We start from the raw sequence: 19,185 nt of genomic DNA on the forward strand, positions 1-19,185 counted from the left end.
TTCCAGAGAAATTTCTAGAATCTTTGTTTCTAGAATATTCTCCAACATTTTTCTTTCCTCCATCTTCTTTATTTCTAAACTGTAATTTAAGCTTTGATTGAAATGCATTTTCAAATGAATTTATATCGACACGGCTATTTAATCTTGCTTCGTGCGCTCCGAGGACCAATTAATTTATTCACCGATAGAGAGGATGGATCCGAGGAAGTTTCTATGGAAGCTACAATGGAATCATATTTTTCTGTGAGAGTGATAAGAATTTTTTCTACCACTCTCTTCTCCTTAATTTCTTTTCCATATAATTTCATTTTATTAACTATTTCTTTTATTCTTCCATAGTATTCTTCAATGGTCTCGGATTCCTTCATTTTAATGGTCTCAAATTCTCTTCTTAGATCGTGTAGCTTGACGGAGCGTACCTGTTCATTGCCTTCAAATTCTTCTTCCAAAATATCCCATGCCTTTTTTGCAGTATCGGCGTCCACGATCTTTTTAGCGATAGTTTCTCCCACAGCTTGTTGAAGAACAAACAGTGCTTGTGCATCCTTTTGTTCATAATCTTCTAACTTCTTCTGCTCCTCCTTAGACAGAGTGATAGTATTATCTGGTTTTGTATAACCAGATTGAACGATATCCCACAACTTTTGTGAGATAAAATATGTCTTTAGTTTGAGCTTCCAAAGATCAAAATTTTCACCAGTAAAAACTGGTAAAGGGATAGATGAAAAATTAATGGTATTGGAGGCCATAGATCAAAGAAAAATGTTTATAAGTATAGAAGGGAATTTTAGAAGTTGTTGGGTGATTTTTCTACGCCTAGTAGATGACCGAAAGTAGCTCTGATACCACTATTAGAATATGATAGTTGTCAAGGGAATAGTTGATGGAATAATAGAAACTTATTTGTATTTAGAGAGTAGTAGTGGTGGTAATTGTTGTTGTTGTTACAATGAAGTCCCAATTTGCCTATTTATAGGCATGGTGACATGGTGCTCCATCTCTAGATGATAGTGGAATTATCTAGAATTTTCTAAACTTTTCAAGTCTTTACACTTTTTTTAATTTTTTCTAGAGACTTGTGCATCTTATCTTATATTTCTATAATTTTCTTTTTCTTTATACACCTTATCTTATGCTTCTAGAATTTTCTTTTTCTTTTCTAGAATTTACATCATAATTTAACAGAAGTAACTCTTATCTCGATCTATGGTGACGCTAGAACACAACTCAAATAAAAATATAACGCATATGGTTAATTTATTAATTATAATAAAATATTTATTATTAAATTATTTCGGACTTTTCATAAATTTTTTGATCCATCCCTTAGGGAAATGGCTGCTTGAAAATCAAAGTGCTTGTGTGGTTTAGATTAATCAATCATGGTAGCAAGTTGCCCAGCCTCCTGAATATAATACACTAGTATATCTTAAACTTTGAAAGAAGCACTAACCAATTTAAAATTGTGTGTAGACCTTATCATTACCATTCTAATTGTAACAATTTAATTTTCCCACGTCCATTTGACAGGTAACACGTACGCATGCTCATTATTAGTTCGTTTAACAAAATCATAATTAATTAGAAGAAGCTGACACTCATGGAATCATTTATGTTCGCTTAAAACAAAATACGACGTTTGCATAATTTTTATAAGATAGAAAATAAAAAATAATATTCCGATTTAAATAGATTGCCTTATTTTTTAAAACCTAACATTACATCCGTCATCTTCACGTACGTGACCGTGGAATGAGACAAAGTTGTAGAAAGTGTGTGTATTATTGACAAGTCTTCTTTCAATATCTAAAACATTAATGATTCATGCATGATTCACTTCGTATTCATCCCATCACGACCTAGTAGCCACATCTACAGTTTCAGGAGATCTTATATCACCACGTGCAAATCACGCTCTTCATAAATATTATACTAAATAGCCATCGCCATGATACATACATACATGCAAGTTAGGTCAATCATCGGTAAGATAGGAAAGTTATGCAGTCGTCTTGTAGTACTGTTTGGATGAAATTTCTTCAAAGACCGTGTGTCCTGTAGATTAGGGAGATCAATTCCACATTTTTACCATTGACCATGTCCTCCTATATTAAATAATTCCTCCTCTTTTGAGTCTAAACTCTGCACTAATCAAAATTTATAAGGTATGCATTGCTTGGTGCCACTATAAATACCACCACCCGCATGCAAATTAGCTACCAACAAACCCACCAAGCCTCTATCTTTCCTTAGCTACCAATAATTCTGTTGCATAAAGAAACTACAGCACTTGCTTTAAGCAAATTCTCTTAACATTAAACCTTACATAAGGTGATAATATTTTGTACACACCAAAACCTACAATTTGCCCTAATTTCAAATATTATATCGATGGAGAGAACTCAGTCATCCATTGAACAAATTCAGCCTCCAACTTATGGAAACTTAGTAACCATTCTTAGCATCGATGGGGGTGGTATTAGGGGCATCATCCCCGCTACCATTATTGCTTTCCTTGAATCTCAGCTTCAGGTATATATATAAATATATCAAATGCATGAACCTACATGTACTAATGTACTATATACCTTTTATTGTCCATTTTCTAATTAATCATCACTAAAAATTGAAAGAATAATTTGATTGATATATGTATTGATTGGTACCATGATGCAGGAGTTGGATGGTGAAGATGCAAGGCTTGCAGACTACTTTGATGTGATATCAGGAACAAGCACGGGTGGTCTTGTAACTGCTATGTTAACTGCTCCAGACAACAACAATCGACCACTTTTTTCTGCCAAAGAAATCAAACCTTTTTACATGGAACACTGTCCAAAAATTTTCCCACAGCATAGGTAATTAATATTGTTGTACCAATATGAATCATTGCATCTCAACTCAATTATAACTAGTTATAATTGAGAGATTATTAAATTAATGAGTGTATTTGGGGTCCAATTAATTAATTAATATGTGGCATGCATTATTGTTGCAGTGGGATCGGTGGGACGATGTTAGCAAAGTTAATGAGGTCTATGGGAGGACCCAAATACGACGGGAAATACCTGCATGGGGTCGTGAGAGACAAACTCGGAGACATTCGCTTGCATGAGACCCTCACTAACGTTGTCATTCCGACATTCGACATCAAGTGTTTGCAACCAATTATTTTCTCATCTTACCAGGTCTCTTCCTATTCTCTCTTCTTTACTTTCTTTTCTTTTCCTTTAACATGTTAAATGATTTCTCTTCCCCACTTTCGGGGTGGGAGGTTGGGGTATTTATTAGTTTATGAATCTACTTGGACTTTCATGGCTTGAAATTTTGACTCCAGAAGAATGCGGCATCAGCAATATGTGTCAAACAGTAATTGTTAACTAATAAGCACAAATAATTGCTTTTCTAGAATAAAAATATATTTATTTGGTTAAAGCCAAAGCCAGCCACATATTCATCCCTTTATCTATCTATATCTCTCTATATATATTATTTTTATGTAACAGCGATAAAAGGAAAAAAATTAATTCGTGTATTTTTTATTCTATTTAATTTTCGGTTAAAAAATAAAAATTAGATATCATTGTTTTTAAACTTGCAGCTATATATTGTGTGTCTTTTTTAAAATATATATATAGAACCAGCAATTATGTTAAGACGATTAAAGGAAAATATTGAGTATGTTTAACCGAATGTGTGAAAAATAATTCTGTAACTAATTTAATTTAACAAAATCAAATTAATGACAAGCCATATAGTCTAAATACTGATTTGAAATTGATGCAGGTTAAGATGTCCACTGGCTTGGATGCCAAACTCTCAGACATATGTATCAGCACGTCCGCTGCACCAACTTATCTCCCTGCTCACAATTTCAGCAACCAAGATTCAAATGGGAAAGTTCACGAATTCAACCTTATTGATGGTGGCGTTTGTGCAAATAACCCCGTATGTATAACTATTCACTAATTAATTCTTATTCAAAGTTTTATTAATTTAATTACTATATATAATGATTAACCATACATTGGAAGCATCATTAAATTGTTATTTAATTAATTTTTTTTTTTGTGGAATTTCGTGATCCAGACCTTGGTTGCGATGAACGAAGTAACAAAGCAAATCATTAAGGAAAATTCTGATTTCTTTCCAATCAAGCCTATGGAATATGGTCGGTTCCTAATAATTTCAATAGGCACTGGAACAGCAAAAAATGAGGAAAAATTCAATGCACCAATGGCAGCGAAATGGGGATTATTGGATTGGCTAACTCATAGTGGTACTACTCCCTTAATTGATGTTTTCACTCAATCCAGTGCAGATATGGTTGATTTCCATTTATCTGCTGTCACTCAAGCACTTCATTCAGAAGACAATTACCTTCGAATACAGGTAATTAATTCATTTCTAATATACCTCTTTCTTTCTACTATATATTATAGGAATGATGAAATTAATTTTGTTAAACAACATTTTATTGCAGGATGACACGTTGACTGGAACGGATTCTTCTGTTGACATTGCTACAAAGGAGAACTTGGAGAAACTTTGCCAAATTGGAGAAAATCTGTTAAAGAAACCAGTCTCTAGGGTCAATTTAGAGAATGGTCTCTCTGAGCCACTCAAAAATGGGGGAACCAATGAAGATGCTCTCAAAAGGTTAGCTAAATATATTAAAGGGCATTTTCATGTAGTATTTAATTACCAAGTATATATTGCAATGCAATTAACAATTATATGAATAACACTTACGTTTGATTATGATGTATTCAGGTTTGCAAAAATACTTTCACAAGAGAGGAGACTCCGTGAAATGAGATCCCCACACACTAAGAAGGCCTTCTAATAATTCCTTTTATTGTATACACACGCGTTCAGTTTCTTTAGATTTAGTGATTTAATTAATTTTCATATTTGTTTTAGATACAGTTCTAAAATTAAATTGCTTGTTGAAAAAATAAAAGTATCCTTTGGGGCTGGTTTGTTTGTTTTATTTTATTCTAACTTGGTTACCGGGCATTAGTTGTAATTCAAATACAATAATACAAATTCTTATTACTCCCAATACATTTATTATTCTCAAATTCTTAGATTCACTGCTAGAACATTTGTTAATATAATTTTGTGAAATCTGATTCATATTATTTTAAATATAATATTACATGTGTGTTGGAGTTTTAAAAACACATATATCATGGGGTAAATTTTTAAAAAATAATTTTCATTAAAAAATCTCATGAGCAGAATAAACCATTTTTCACGGACAAGAACCACACTAATGGTTTAAAAATTTTTACCTCGTGCTTTAAAAATTTTCGGTAGAAAAATCTTTGTTTAGATGAAAGAGTAACAATTCTTTGATCACCAACCACTAAAAGCATGGTACTCGAACTCAGTCCACACGAGAAACATTATTGGAGCAGGTTTGGTGCTAACTATATAGAGGACATGATTAGTTTTGTAACTACAAAACATTAATTGTCATGTTATTGAAACAATTAGGTTAACACGTCCTTTTATAGACTATTGTTTAATCTAATTTATATTCTTATTGGATTTGTATAATAGAAGCCCAAATTTTTGTCAAATTTAATTAAATCTTTTATCAATTAGTCAAATCTTATTTAATTAATTCACCAATAATTAAAGTTCATTTAATTTAATGATTTACTCCAAGTTTTTTACTCATTGCATGTGACCTCATATGTTGTCACTTAATTAGAAATAATATTTAAATATTATATTAAATGTAATATCAAATATTATAGATAAATATTGACATTAACAATGCATCATTTCTATCCAATTAAAAGGATTGATGATTCAATTTTAACCTTCTGCAACCATAATTATTCACTAGTGCAAAAATAACTTTTAAGATCGGAATTTTAAAATCGGTTAAGAGGAAGCCAATTTTAAAAATGAGGCGGTGACATTTTTGTAATTAAAATCACCACTTTTAAAATTAGTTAAATTTTAATCGATTTTAAATAATATTTTAAAATTGGTTATCATTTAACCAATTTTAAAAGGTACCTTTGTTACTACTTTTAAAATCGATTATTTTAGAGTTGATCTTATATATAGTATACAAAATCAGTTCTAACTAACTAATTTAAAAAAGTTTGTCATGTTTCTATTTTTAAGATCGGTCTTATAAGAACCAATTTTATATGTAATATACAAAATCGGTTCTTTTATTAACGATTGTGTTCTCCACTTTTTCAACTTTGTTATCCACTCTCTCGTGCTTCAGTTTTCACTTTTGGGTCTCTGCTATTTTCTTTCTTGTAACTTTGGTCTCAGCTTTCTCGTGCTTTCGTTCAGGCTCACCATTAACGTTTTCCTCCGTTCGTGTTATTGGAGACGTCGAAAGCAAGAAAAGCGAGCAAGGAGGCCCAATTGGTGAGGAGGTGTTAAATCTGGGATCAATGTGAGTTGCAGGGGAATCTCCCCCTGGAAGCGGTTGGAGAACAACGAGGTTGAAAACAGAGGAGAGGGGATTGGGCCTGTCAGGAAGTTGGAAGAGAGGTCCTAGCAAGAGGCTGTTGAGCGAGAGTTTATAGATGTGCCCTTTATTGTAGATGGAGCTTTGGAGAGGGGATTTGTTATTTGACTCGCTAATTAATTTATTTTTGCTATTTTTTGTAGTGTTAACGAAGGTTACCTAAGATACAGTTTCAACTTTCAAGCACTACAACACATTGCGAGTGCGGGGCCAATAGTGTTATCAACTCATCAGGTCTTATTCTAATAACTTGAGAACCTCAGTAAATCATGTAACCATTTTTCCGTAAACATGAACTCGGCTTTTTGACCTCGGTAAATTAAAAAAAAAAAAAAATACATGAAATAAATTTTAAAAAAAAACTAATTACCGAAATAGGTGATTTTGGACAGGTAAGCATACACGTGGCACTGAAAACGCCTGGGGGGTAGGCGTTTTTTAGAAAACGCCTCCACCCCAGGCGCCATCTATGCAGATGTGGCACGGTGAAGAGAAAACGCTGGGGGGGAGGCGTGTTGTACATGTGGCAGAAGATTGTTGATGGCGCCTCCCCCCCAGGCGCCATGTAAGCTGACTGTAAAAAGAAAACGCTGGGGGAGGAGGCGTGTTGTACACGTGGCAGAAGATTGTTGATGGCGCCTCCCCCCCAGGCGCCATGTGCAGTCGATGTGCCACACACTGAAAGCGCCTCCCCTCCAGGCGTTTTGCCATGTCTGCACCTCAGTACAAATTTACAAAAACGCCTGAGGGTCAGGCGCTATCAAATTAGTTAAATGTATTGGGTTGCACAAGATTCATTTGTTCGGTGTGTGGTCCAACGTATTTTTTATTTGGTGGTCCAGGTGCTTCAAGTAAGTAAGAGTTTTTAAATATTTGTAAATTTAAAATTTAAATTTTATATGTTCTATGTATGTATCATTGTTGGGTTTGTATAGTAGAGTGGTATAAAAATTAAAAGATAATTTTTTTTTTTTAGTTTGAAGTTGAAAACGAGAATGAAACACGTGGAACGGGCCGTTCTGAGAAAGCACGTATTCAGAACGGGCCATTCCTGTTTGTAACGAATGGTTGGTAAGATTTGGTTTGGAACGACCCGTTCTCTTTTTAGAACAGGGCGTTCTGAATGAAAATTTTACCTGTAATTAGTTCCCTCAGAACGGGCCGTTGTGAATTCAGAACGGGACGTTGTGAATTCAGAACGGTCTGTTCTGAAATCACAACGGGTCGTTCTGAAGTCAAAACGGGCCGTTCTGAAATTCAGAACGGCCCGTTCTGTTCCAGTGGCCCAATTAAAATTTTTTTAAATGAAAAAGCTATTTAATTTGATTTTTATAATTGAATATATGTATTTATTGCATTGTTAAAAGTTGTGATATTATATTGAATATTTGAAACCGGGACAACATAAGAGTAATATTTAATTTGATTTGTATTTGATTAGGAATGTCTCGTAGAGGTATTGATTACGTACCTGATAGTGATGAAGAAGTAGACATTGTTCCATCAAATGAATTATGGACAGATGAACAATTTTTGGCGTCAATGAGAAGTGCAATGGTAGCAAGACAGGCTGAAGAGGCTCGAGAACAGGAGCCATTGTCTCCGTTGTCACCCCCTACACCAAAACTTGGGGATGATGACGAAGAGACATCGAGTACACGTGACATTGGTCGTGTTATTCCTGGACCAGCTGGTTTGGTCCAAGCTACAATGAGGAACAGGGAAGCTGAAAATCCGTTGCCAACACAAGAGTTTTTGGCTGATCTTAATGGACCTGCGATGTTGGTGTTCAACTCTAACCCGTGGCGCTATGCTATGCATTATGTGAAATCTAGAGGTTTGTTTAGCATATTAAGTTTGATGTGTGTAAATTTAATGATGCAAGTAATGTTAACTATAATTTGTATTTTTTTAACAATAGGTCTACCTGAAGTGACTTCATTGATTAATATCGACCACAATTTACAAAGAGTCCCAACAGTTTTTACTTTTGTGGAGTCTATGACTCCAACTGGACAGGGAAATTATACTATTAATTTAAAGGTATGGTTAGTGAATTTGTTATACATTAAAAGAAAATATTTTGTAATTAATTGTAAATATTTATTTCAGGACCCAACTGCAACGATTGGTGCAAGCTTACATTACAAAGTTAAGCAACACCGACAATATGGGGAAGACATTGTTGTGGGGTGTGTGTTAATTCTGAAACAGGTAAAATTTGTTGTATAAAATGAAATTATATGTTATTTATGTGTTGAATTGAATTTTTTTGTTTTTTGTTTAGGTTGTCGTGTTTGCCCCCAGGCGTTTCCGTGATCCTTACTTCCTCAATATAACTAAAAATAATATAAAACGGGTGAGTAGTATTAGTTAAATAAAATTTATTTTGTAAGTAATATTGTTTAACAAATGTATGTTAAATTTTTTTCAGGTTATTCCGAAGGATATTTGATTTGATGACAAAAAGTATTTGTAATTTAGTTTTAGGTTTATTGTTAATTCGAATGGTTGTAATGTATTGTGAATTGCAATATTTAAATTTGGATAATATTGTTATTAAATATTCGTGAAAAAATAATTTTTTTATTAAATATTTATTGTGCATTTTAGTTATATGTATTTGTTGTTGTTGTTTTATAATTTTGTAATGAAAAAAAAATTGTTAAATTATGCACTTCATATTATTTTATTATTTTAGTTAGGGTCCATCTGCCTATAAATATAAGTGTGTGTGTGTGTGTTTTTTATGTTCAGACACTTTCTCTTCAACTTAAGATAGAAATATTGTAGTAGTGAGTTCGAAGAATGGGTTCAGCAACAGTGTTTGCTCCTGTGTTTCAAAATGTTCAGATATTTCAAACTCAGTACGGTCTTGATTATGCCATACAAATGCCATCTAGTGGGAGAGTTATCAAACTTAACGAAGACATGACACTTGTTGATTTGTTGAATGAGGTACATAGGAGGTTGATCAAAGGGGATAGCAAACGCATAAGTCAAGTTCATTATCGTTGTCCAATTAGATATGAAGATGGAGGAAAGCAATATACTCCATATCCTTTAACCTGTGATGAAGATGTGACATTCATGTTTCACAAATTTGCAGAAGACCCGAATGAATTATTACTTAATTTGTTTGTTACTTTTGAAGATCTGGAGCCTCAACAATTGCAGATGTGGAACATGGTCAATTCATTTGAAAGACAACTAAACTTCATGTAGGGTTTAGGGTTGAGGATTTTCTTGTTTGTATCGTTGTTTATTTTGTAAACAGTCAATGTTTACTTTGTTAACTTCATGTATTTGTTGTCGTTGTTGTTAAACAATAGTTAAGTGTTTGTTGAAGTTTAAAAGTATTGTCTTAATTTGAATGTAGTAGTAAAGTGTTGAAGTATTAATAATATTTACGTTTGTGATTAACAAATGTGATAATATATTGGTTACAATGAAAAATAAAATTTGAAAATGTAAAGTATAAAATAGGTTAAACGAATTTCGCTGATTGCAATGACAAAATCGACGATGTAGATCATCTTAAATTTAAATTCAGTGTTCATTGGTCAGATTTGTTGTCTCCTAGTAGTAGGGGAAAAGAACGGCTCTGATCGCACCGACAGATTAAACGGTGTAGATCATCTTGATTTTAAATTCGTCACTGTTGATGGGTCAGATGTGTTGTCTCCTGTAGCAGGGGAAACGGACGGCCCTGATCGCACCGACAGAATCAACGGTGTAGATCATATCGAATTTAAATCCGTCACTGTTCATGCGTCAGATGTGTTGTCTCCTAGTAGCAGGGGAAATGAACGGCTCTGATCGCACCGACAGAATCAACGGTGTAGATCATCTCGAATTTAAATCCGTCACTGTTCATGCGTCAGATGTGTTGTCTCCTAGTAGCAGGGGAAAAGAACGGTCATGATCGCACCGACAGAATCAACGGTCTAGATCATGTATTTTTCAAATCTGTCACTGTTCATGGGTCAGATGTGTTGTCTCCTAGTAGCAGGGGAAACAGACGGCCGTGATCGCACCGACAGAATCAACGGTGTAGATCATCTCGAATTTAAATTCGTCACTGTTCATGCGGCAGATGTGTTGTCTCCTAGTAGCAGGGGAAATTAACGGCTCTGATCGCACCGACAGATTAAACGGTGTAGATCATCTTGATTTTAAATTCGTCACTGTTGATGGGTCAGATGTGTTGTCTCCTAGTAGCAGGGGAAAAGAACGGTCATGATCGCACCGACAGAATCAACGGTCTAGATCATGTATTTTTTAAATCTGTCACTGTTCATGGGTCAGATGTGTTGTCTCCTAGTAGCAGGGGAAAAGAACGGCCATGATCGCACCGACAGAATCAACGGTGTAGATCATCTCGAATTTAAATCCGTCACTGTTCATGGGTCAGATGTGTTGTCTCCTAGTAGCAGGGGAAACGGACGGCCCTGATCGCACCGACAGAATCAACGATCTAGATCATCTTGAAAGTAAATATGTCACAGTTCATGGGTCAGATGTGTTGTCTCCTAGTAGCAGGGGAAACGGACGGCCCTGATCGCACCGACAGAATCAACAATCTAGATCATCTTGAAAGTAAATCTGTCACAGTTCATGGGTCAGATGTGTTGTCTCCTAGTAGCAGGGGAAACGAACGGTCCTGATCGCACCCACATAATCAACGGTGTAGATCATGTATTTTGTAGACAAATGCACTGTTCATGGGTCTATAAATATACGAATGCCATTGAAAATATTTCACCATCCAACTTTTCTGCCTTTAGTTTCTTTTGTTATCTGATTTGTTGCATAGCTGCTGTGTTTGTTATTTAGTATCTGTTAAATTTTGTTTAAATCATGTCTTTCATTTGTGTAGTGTATTACAATGGTACAATTAACCAAACTGCTGAGGGTTGTTCATTTGTGGGTAGTCATAAAACAATACGTATTAGTCGTGGTATTGATGTTGAATATTTAAAGAATAAAATTCATGGAAAGTTACATCTTAATGCTAATCAAATTATCTCCAACATACAATGTAGATATTTACGTTGTCTTGATCCTGTATCATATGAAAGTGTTGATGTATGTGATGATGAAGATCTTGAGTGTATGTTTGATAGCTTTGAGAGACAATATAAAATGAATATGATTGAATTGTATGTTCATGTAGATGTGGTTGTGTCATCTTCAATTCATGTTAATGAAACTCAGGCAACCACTAGTCATCATGAATTTGAACAAACAACATCTTATTCGGTAACTAACATCCCTAATTTACAACCCATAAATGTTCCAATCTCACCACCAATAAATCATCCTGACTCAAACATTGATTTTGAGACAAACTTGAGTGACGATGATATCAATCTGGGACAAGGTGATGAAGCCGACGATTTGAATTCATCTGATACAGAGGATGAAGAAGATGTCAATGCAAACAACAATGTCAGCGTGCAATCACCATATGAAGTTAAACCTCCCCAGCCAACTGAATCAGGTTTATTTCAAGTTCTATTAGTTTGATAAATAATATGGATATTGAGTTAACAATTTTTTCCCATGTAAGACCTTCAAATAATCCATTTTGGACAGAAACTCCACATTACAGTTATATTGACTGGAATCATCCAGATCAAGAGAGTTGGTATCGTGGTTTAGATGTCCCTAATTCTTGGAGAGTTGGCGACGAGCTATATATCGGCCTTCGTTTTCACACAAAAAATGATGTACAGATGGCTGTTAAACATTATTCTATGAATGCACATCAAACTTTTGTTGTTGTTGAGTCTGGCCAAAGGGTTTTCTCTGTCAAATGCCCTAATAGCAATGAAGTTTGTCCTTGGAAACTAAGGGCAATTATGTCTAGTAAATTGAACAACAAATGGGTCATCAAGAAATGGGGTGGGACACACACATGTATTAACCCCATGCTATCTCAAGATCACAACAAATTGGACTCTGAGTTCATATGTTGTTGTATATTAGGTTAGTGCATATTTAACTATGGAGTTAAAACTTATCATATGACTTTTTCTAACATGGTTATCATTTATTTGTAGGTATGGTTAGGGAATATGCTTCCATTTCGATTTCTCTAATTCAAGAAAGAATTAGTGGACAATTCCACTATAAGGTGTCGTATCGGAAGGCATGGAAAGCCAAACAAAAGGCAATTGAGAGGGTTTATGGTGACTGGAGTGACTCATATGATCTTTTACCAAGGTGGTTGGACAGGATGGTTGAATGTTGTCCTGGGTCTGTGTATAAACTTGAAACCACTGAGTACGTGTCAAACAATATAGTGGATCCAAATTTCCGTCAATTTCGTCGAGTCTTTTGGACATTTAAACCAGCATGTGATGCCTTCAACTACACTAAACCCATTATACAAATAGATGGGACATTTTTGTATGGAAAGTACCGAGGCACACTACTAATCGCTACGACACAAGATGGAAATGCTCGTGTGTTACCACTTGCATTTGCAATAGTAGAAGGAGAAACACTAAGCGATTGGTCATGGTTTTTGTCTAACATTCGTCGGTATGTTACCAGAAAACAAGGTATTTGTTTAATAAGTGATCGACACTAAAGCATAAAGTCAGCAGTGGCAAATGCCCAAGGGTGGCAACCACCTCAAGCATATCATGTATATTGCATTCGACACATCGCTAGCAACTTCAACCACCGATTCAAGAATACTAAACTTAAAGAAGAATTGATTAACATAGGTACTAAACGCTTTATTATTTTTTATATGGTGTCATGTTTACTTTAATTTTATAAATATTAATACATAAACTTCTTATATGGCAGGGTATACAACCAACAAGCATAGATTTGAAAGAAGGTTGGAAAGGTTCCGTGAGGTCAGCCCTGAAATTTGTCGTTGGATTGATGGCATTTCCCTTGAAAAATGGGCAATCGCACACGACAAAGAAGGACGTCGATATGGACACATGACAACAAATTTGTCCGAGGCAGTCAACAAAGTCCTTAAGGGTGCACGAAACTTGCCTATAACTGCGCTAGTTAAATGCACGTATGCTAGGTTGGTGGAGTATTTTATTCAAAGGTTAGGTCAGGCAAACGCTGACCTTGCTCTGGGTAAACGTTACTGTCAGAAGTTAATGGATGCTATGGAAACAAATCAACAAGAAGCAACCTCTCATTTCGTTCGCAGGTATGATTATGAGTCTACAAGATTTGAAGTTGAAGAAATCTTCAATGCAGTCACACAACGAGGTGGGAAGGTTTTCAATGTTTTTCTAAATGAAAGAAAATGTGAGTGTGGTGCTTTTCAGGCGTATAGATATCGATGTTCACATGCAATAGCAGCCTGTGCACACGTTCGTATAGATCCATTAACTTTTGTATACCGCATACACTAACGAATACATCAAAGCGGCATATTCAGGTCAATGGTTCCCACTTGGAAGTGAAGAAAATATTCAACCTACTAATGGACCTCGTATAGTTCCAGATGAGACAATGATATGTACAAAGGGACGCCCAAAATCCACGCGCATTAGAAATGAAATGGATTGGACTGAATCCCAAAGGAGGCAACGATGTGGACATTGTAGGCGTGAAGGGCATAATAGAACCAATTGCCCTGTGCTGGCTGAAGATGTATTCAATAACGCATAACAAGTTTGTATGTTGCAGTGTATTTAAAGAATAAAATTCCTCCATAGTTATATCATATGTCAATTCTAGTTTAATTAAATTGTTCAGTTATACAATAAAATAATTACAACAAAGTTTACAGTAACTATTAAAACAAATACAAATTACTTCTTCAACGTATTCTCGTCTTTCTGGAGCGTGTAACCAGCGTGGTCCGGTGGCATATCAACTGTCAAAAAAATTTAATATTAGTAAAGTTAACATTTAGGTAAATAATTAAATATCAAACAATGAATTAAGTTTAAGTACTAACAACTTATTATTCAAATTACCTATTCGTTTCTCCTCATGTGCTGCTCATGGGGACTTAGGATACATTGCCGTTGTCTATGGCGAGCACCACGATCTGGGTTCCTCCGAACTAACTCATCACCATCTCCTTCAGGGCTTCCAGCTTCCGCTGCTAATGCTGTATTCAAATCATGCCCTAAACCTGGATGATGGGAAGACGAACCCCCACCATAAAATCCTCCTCCCATAAATGACGGCTGTCCAAATCGATAATCTGGATAATTCATCATAGGTGCTGATGGAGAGATCATGTGTGGAACATATGGAGAAGGTGTAAACTGGAACATACTACTAGCCGACATACTCGGGACATCACCCATCGACTCCGATGCTGGAAAATTACCTGCACCAGACATTCCTGCTGTGTCAAACCCAAAAGATGTGTCCTGTGCAGTACCATACACATATTGTGTCACATCTGCATCCGGGGTCAATGTACTCGGATAATATGTCCCAGTTGGTGGCTTAGTCGGAGGAACTGGTATTTGTAAACCCTGGTGTTCAACTCGCCTTCGCCGATGACTTAGTCCCTTTCCTTCTCGTCGACCCGCCCCAATGTGCTCCACCTGAACTTCGTCTACTTGTGGTAATGCTGCAGCTGCAGCCGGTGTAAAAGGAAAACTGACCCTGCTCACCTCGTCTCGCAACTGCAAGTAGTGACCGATGCTCTCATGCATCATGGTAAAATCAAAGGCATCCCTATGTTCTTCACTAGTGCGATGATACATGTGTTCTAGAACATCGGTCTACAAATAACATAACAAATATCATCAGTACACTAAATTTAAAAATATGTCACAAGTAATTATTTAAAAACATGCGTACATTTGTACTCACCACATATCCTTCCTTTGCAGTAGAAGGAGAAATCCATCGCCTTGTATGTTTCCTATACCACACCATGTATTCTGAACTATAGCTCAAGTGTGGTGTATCACACGCAGGTTGTGTCCATACACGATGATGACGTGACTGCCACTCCTGCACAAATTGAACGTGCATGCGTGACCAGTCCGTGTTATCCTTGCCTCTCAACGAAAGATCATGCAATTTCTCCGGATGAATAGGAGGCGCAGGAATGTGTTGGACCATCCCAAATTGTCGCATTACACGATCTGCATAATGATATTCGACGATGTGGAAATTAATCAACGGGACTGTTGACCTCCATACATGTGAGTCCTCCAAACAGTAAGGAGGTAATGTAGGTAGTAACTCCAAGTATGGTTGCCATACAAACTGCAAAATAACCAATCAATTAAGTACTTACGAATTATCATTTATAATCACAATTTTTTTTATCAAAATCTTCAATATAATATTCTAATAAAATACTTACATCCTCTCTTTTTAAACGGTCAAAATAGTCTCTATACTTCACAATTTTTTCTTTTGTTTCCTCTCTAGGTTTATGCAAGGCATTATTCCACTTGTTATAAAAACAAAAAAACCATCAAATCTTCAACTTCCAAATTAATTCTAAATATATTTATTCTAAAATCGATCACAAGTAATATAGTTACTAACCTTGCCCCTAGAGGAACATGAAATGTAGATAAAGGTGGATGAGGTGGTGCAATAAATGGAAACCGATACCATGCCCATAATTGCAGTAAAATACCTGACCCAGCAATTTCCTTGTGATCATAATTCGTCGCCACACACAACTCCCTGTACAAATTTGCCAGGACGCATGACCCCCAACTCATTTGACCACAAACATCTAGGTCTTCGAGGAAACTCAAGTATCTGAGGGATACAAACGCGCTAGAGTGATCAGTTAATAAATATCCCCCGATCATGCGTAAAATGAACGCTCTAGTATAGCGTTCCAACTGTTCCTGACTATGTATATGCTCAGAAACATCCGAAAACTGCTGGTCAATCCACCTCATCCTCAATCTACCCCCAACAAGCATTGCCTCAGGTGGTGTCATCCCAAGAAGGCGCTGCACAAGAACTCCCCAATCCATACTTGTGTATCCAGTAATGGGTGCCCCAGAGATCTTCAACCCAAGTGAAATTGCAACATCCTCCAACGTGATAGTACACTCGCCGAAGGACATGTGAAACGTGTGGGTCTCTGGTCTCCATCGCTCAACTAACGCAGATATTAAATGATTATCCACAGGAAAGTAACTAATCTGCGCCATCCCCAGAAATCCAGCCCTCTGTAAAAGATCCTGAACAGCAGCTGGAATGACACCACCACGCAACTCTGATTGTTTTGCACTCCTAACCTTCAGAACCCTATCCTCAGCTCCATTCCATATATGCTCAGATATATGAAATGGTTGAAGCCTTAATAATGAATCATCCATAGGTCCTGCATGAATAATCTGTCTAGACATCCTGATATAATTCAACAAACAAACAAATTAAATTAACTCAAACAACAATTTATTTCTAAATTTTATAAAACCCTAAATACCTAATTTAAACCCTCATAATAATTCAACATTTTAATTTGAAATCATTAATTACTGCAATGAGAATGGGCCGTTCTGGTTTCAGAACGGGCCGTTCTCATTGCACAAAAAGTGTATAAATTTGGGTTTCGGAACGGGCCGTTCCGAAAACAGAACGGGCCGTTCTGAACCCATCCATACTTCACTAAATGAAACAACGAGAACGGCCCCACAACGGCCCTTTCTACTTTCACAACGGCCCGTTCTAAAAGTAGAACCGGCCGTTCTGAAAGTAGAACGGGTCGTTCTGATTTCACAACTGCCCGTTGCACATCCAAAATAACACCCATTTACTTTATCCAGAACGGCCCGTTCCAAAAACAGAACGGGCCGTTCCACACCCACAAACGAGTGACGAAGACCCCTCAACATTTTCTATTTATATTTTTTTCTTACTTTAAAATAATTAAAATTCAAAACATACCTGATAAACGTCTAAATAAACTTGTGTGAGCAAAAAATGTGAGCAACACAGGTATTCTAAAAGCGACGGAAGCGCCGGAACCTCAAGCGTTTTTGCACAAATATTATCAGCACCTCCGCAGCTCCCACCCACGAGCATCATTTAAACGAATGGGGGAAGGAGGAACAGTGCACAAATGGCGCCTGGTGGGGAGGCGCGTTCAGTGCATGCCACATAGGCACACATGGCGCCCGGGGGTGGGGCGTTTTCAACACAAACGTGCCACGTGTGCATGGCGCCTCACCCCTGGGCGTTTTTTTTTTGCACAACTCAGCATGGATGGCGCCTGGGGGGGAGGCATTTTCAACACAAACGTGCCACGTGTGCATGGCGCCTCCCCCCTGGGCGTTTTCTTTGCACAATGCCACCTCAGCATGGATGGCGCCTGGGGGGGAGGCGTTTTCTATAAAACGCCCAACCCCCAGGCGCCATCCATGCCCAATCAGCGCTGACATGTCCAAAACTACCTATTTTGATAAATTGTTTTTTTTTAAATTTATTTTGTGTATTTTTATTTTTTTTTAATTACTTGGGTCAAAAAGCCCATGAACTCACTTTATAGTGTAAAATTCTTCAAGAATCCAATTTTTTTGCAGTAACTCTTTTTTCACAAAATCCACAAGCTTAAACTAAATGTTGTACATTATATCTATTATCATGATTATCATATGGTTAATATTTATGATTATATATATATATATATAGAAATTATAAATAGAGCATGATTCATAATTAATAATGAAAATTGCAAAACATGTAATAATACCAAGAAGGCATAATTGCAATTCATAATTAATCATGAAAATTATGAAACATGTAGAAACACTAAGAAGGCATAACGTATGATATATAGCATCTGATTTGTTGATAAATTTGTTAATGGTATCCCTTTTGAGTTTTTGAATAGCATAGAAGGAAAGGGTTGGGGGAACCAATGGGTTCAAAGTTGAAGAAAAAAATGAGTTGGGTCTCTCCTAAAGTAAGATTTTAATTCTAGCAATGATATTTTTTTAAGTAATGTTTTTGAATTACTATTCTATTGAAGTTGATTTTATATTCTTTTTGTAGTCTCATAAACAAAAAGAAAATTAGGAGTGCGGATACTATGTAATGAAAATAATACATACTATTGTCGATTCACAAATAGTATCTGGGTGGACTGAAGTAAGTTTTACAATTTTGAAAGTTTTTTTTTAAGTTCTCATTCTATATATTTTATGAATTATTGCTAATTCTTATAATTTTTCTTAAAAGATATTTATAGATCGATCACCATTATCGTTAGAAGACATAAACACCATCAGGGAGCAATGAGCCACATTTTTTATTGACCATTACTTTAACTAGTTTGGGCTTATGTTTTATAGTATTGCTTTAACTGGTTAAAACTTATATTTCATTGAGCAATGTAGTCCATTTATGTATTAGATGTATTTAAAACTATTTAATTATATATATAGTTGACATTTATCATCTCTTCTCATTTGTATGTAATTTGGTTCATTCAGAAGTAACATAGAAAATACAAATATTTTGGTTAATTGAAAAAAAAAACATTTAAATTGTCTGGTATTTATTCATTTGCAGGTTTTGTTTAGAGGTGCTCCCAAAATAAGTCAAACATTAAAAAAAAATCACTACTTTTAAGATCGGTTATGCCATAACCGATTTTAAAAATCCAAGACTTTTAAGATCGGTTATTTCATAACCGATCTTAAAAGTCTTGACTTTTATGATCAGGTGCACTTTTAAGATCGATT

The 19,185-nt window shown here is 35.8% G+C and overlaps 3 protein-coding genes across 4 annotated transcripts; 2 read left to right on the plus strand and 1 right to left on the minus strand.

Moving 5' to 3' along the window:
• Nucleotides 1–2,206: 2,206 nt before the first annotated feature.
• On the plus strand, nucleotides 2,207–5,074 carry LOC109812329 (patatin-like protein 2). Its single transcript, XM_020376270.3, has 7 exons — nucleotides 2,207–2,532; nucleotides 2,677–2,858; nucleotides 2,999–3,188; nucleotides 3,787–3,948; nucleotides 4,090–4,392; nucleotides 4,484–4,659; nucleotides 4,774–5,074. The coding sequence occupies exons 1-7, from the start codon at nucleotides 2,392–2,394 to the stop codon at nucleotides 4,844–4,846; spliced, it is 1,227 nt and encodes a 408-aa protein (XP_020231859.1). The 5' UTR covers nucleotides 2,207–2,391; the 3' UTR covers nucleotides 4,847–5,074.
• A 949-nt stretch (nucleotides 5,075–6,023) lies between these two features.
• LOC145951888 (uncharacterized) lies at nucleotides 6,024–10,525 on the plus strand. Of its 2 annotated transcripts, XM_083064064.1 has the most exons (6): nucleotides 6,024–7,359; nucleotides 7,950–8,345; nucleotides 8,430–8,551; nucleotides 8,621–8,722; nucleotides 8,796–8,867; nucleotides 8,943–10,525. In XM_083064064.1, exons 2-6 carry the CDS (start codon nucleotides 7,952–7,954, stop codon nucleotides 8,961–8,963), a joined length of 711 nt encoding a protein of 236 aa, XP_082920190.1. In that variant the 5' UTR covers nucleotides 6,024–7,359; nucleotides 7,950–7,951; the 3' UTR covers nucleotides 8,964–10,525. The 2 variants fall into 2 exon arrangements, with proteins under 2 accessions (XP_082920190.1, XP_082920189.1); XM_083064063.1 differs by having other exon boundaries at nucleotides 8,430–8,722.
• Nucleotides 10,526–12,987: 2,462 nt separating this feature from the next.
• Nucleotides 12,988–18,157, minus strand: LOC114916640 (uncharacterized). The gene is made up of 2 exons (XM_083063654.1): nucleotides 15,834–18,157; nucleotides 12,988–15,733 (listed from the first exon to the last, which is right to left on the minus strand). Exon 2 carries the CDS (start codon nucleotides 15,220–15,222, stop codon nucleotides 14,476–14,478), a length of 747 nt encoding a protein of 248 aa, XP_082919780.1. The 5' UTR covers nucleotides 15,223–15,733; nucleotides 15,834–18,157; the 3' UTR covers nucleotides 12,988–14,475.
• Nucleotides 18,158–19,185: the final 1,028 nt, after the last annotated feature.

Source organism: Cajanus cajan, chromosome 9, assembly GCF_000230855.2.
Source record: "Cajanus cajan strain Asha chromosome 9, NIPB_CcT2T_4, whole genome shotgun sequence".
Taxonomy (NCBI): Eukaryota; Viridiplantae; Streptophyta; class Magnoliopsida; order Fabales; family Fabaceae; genus Cajanus; species Cajanus cajan.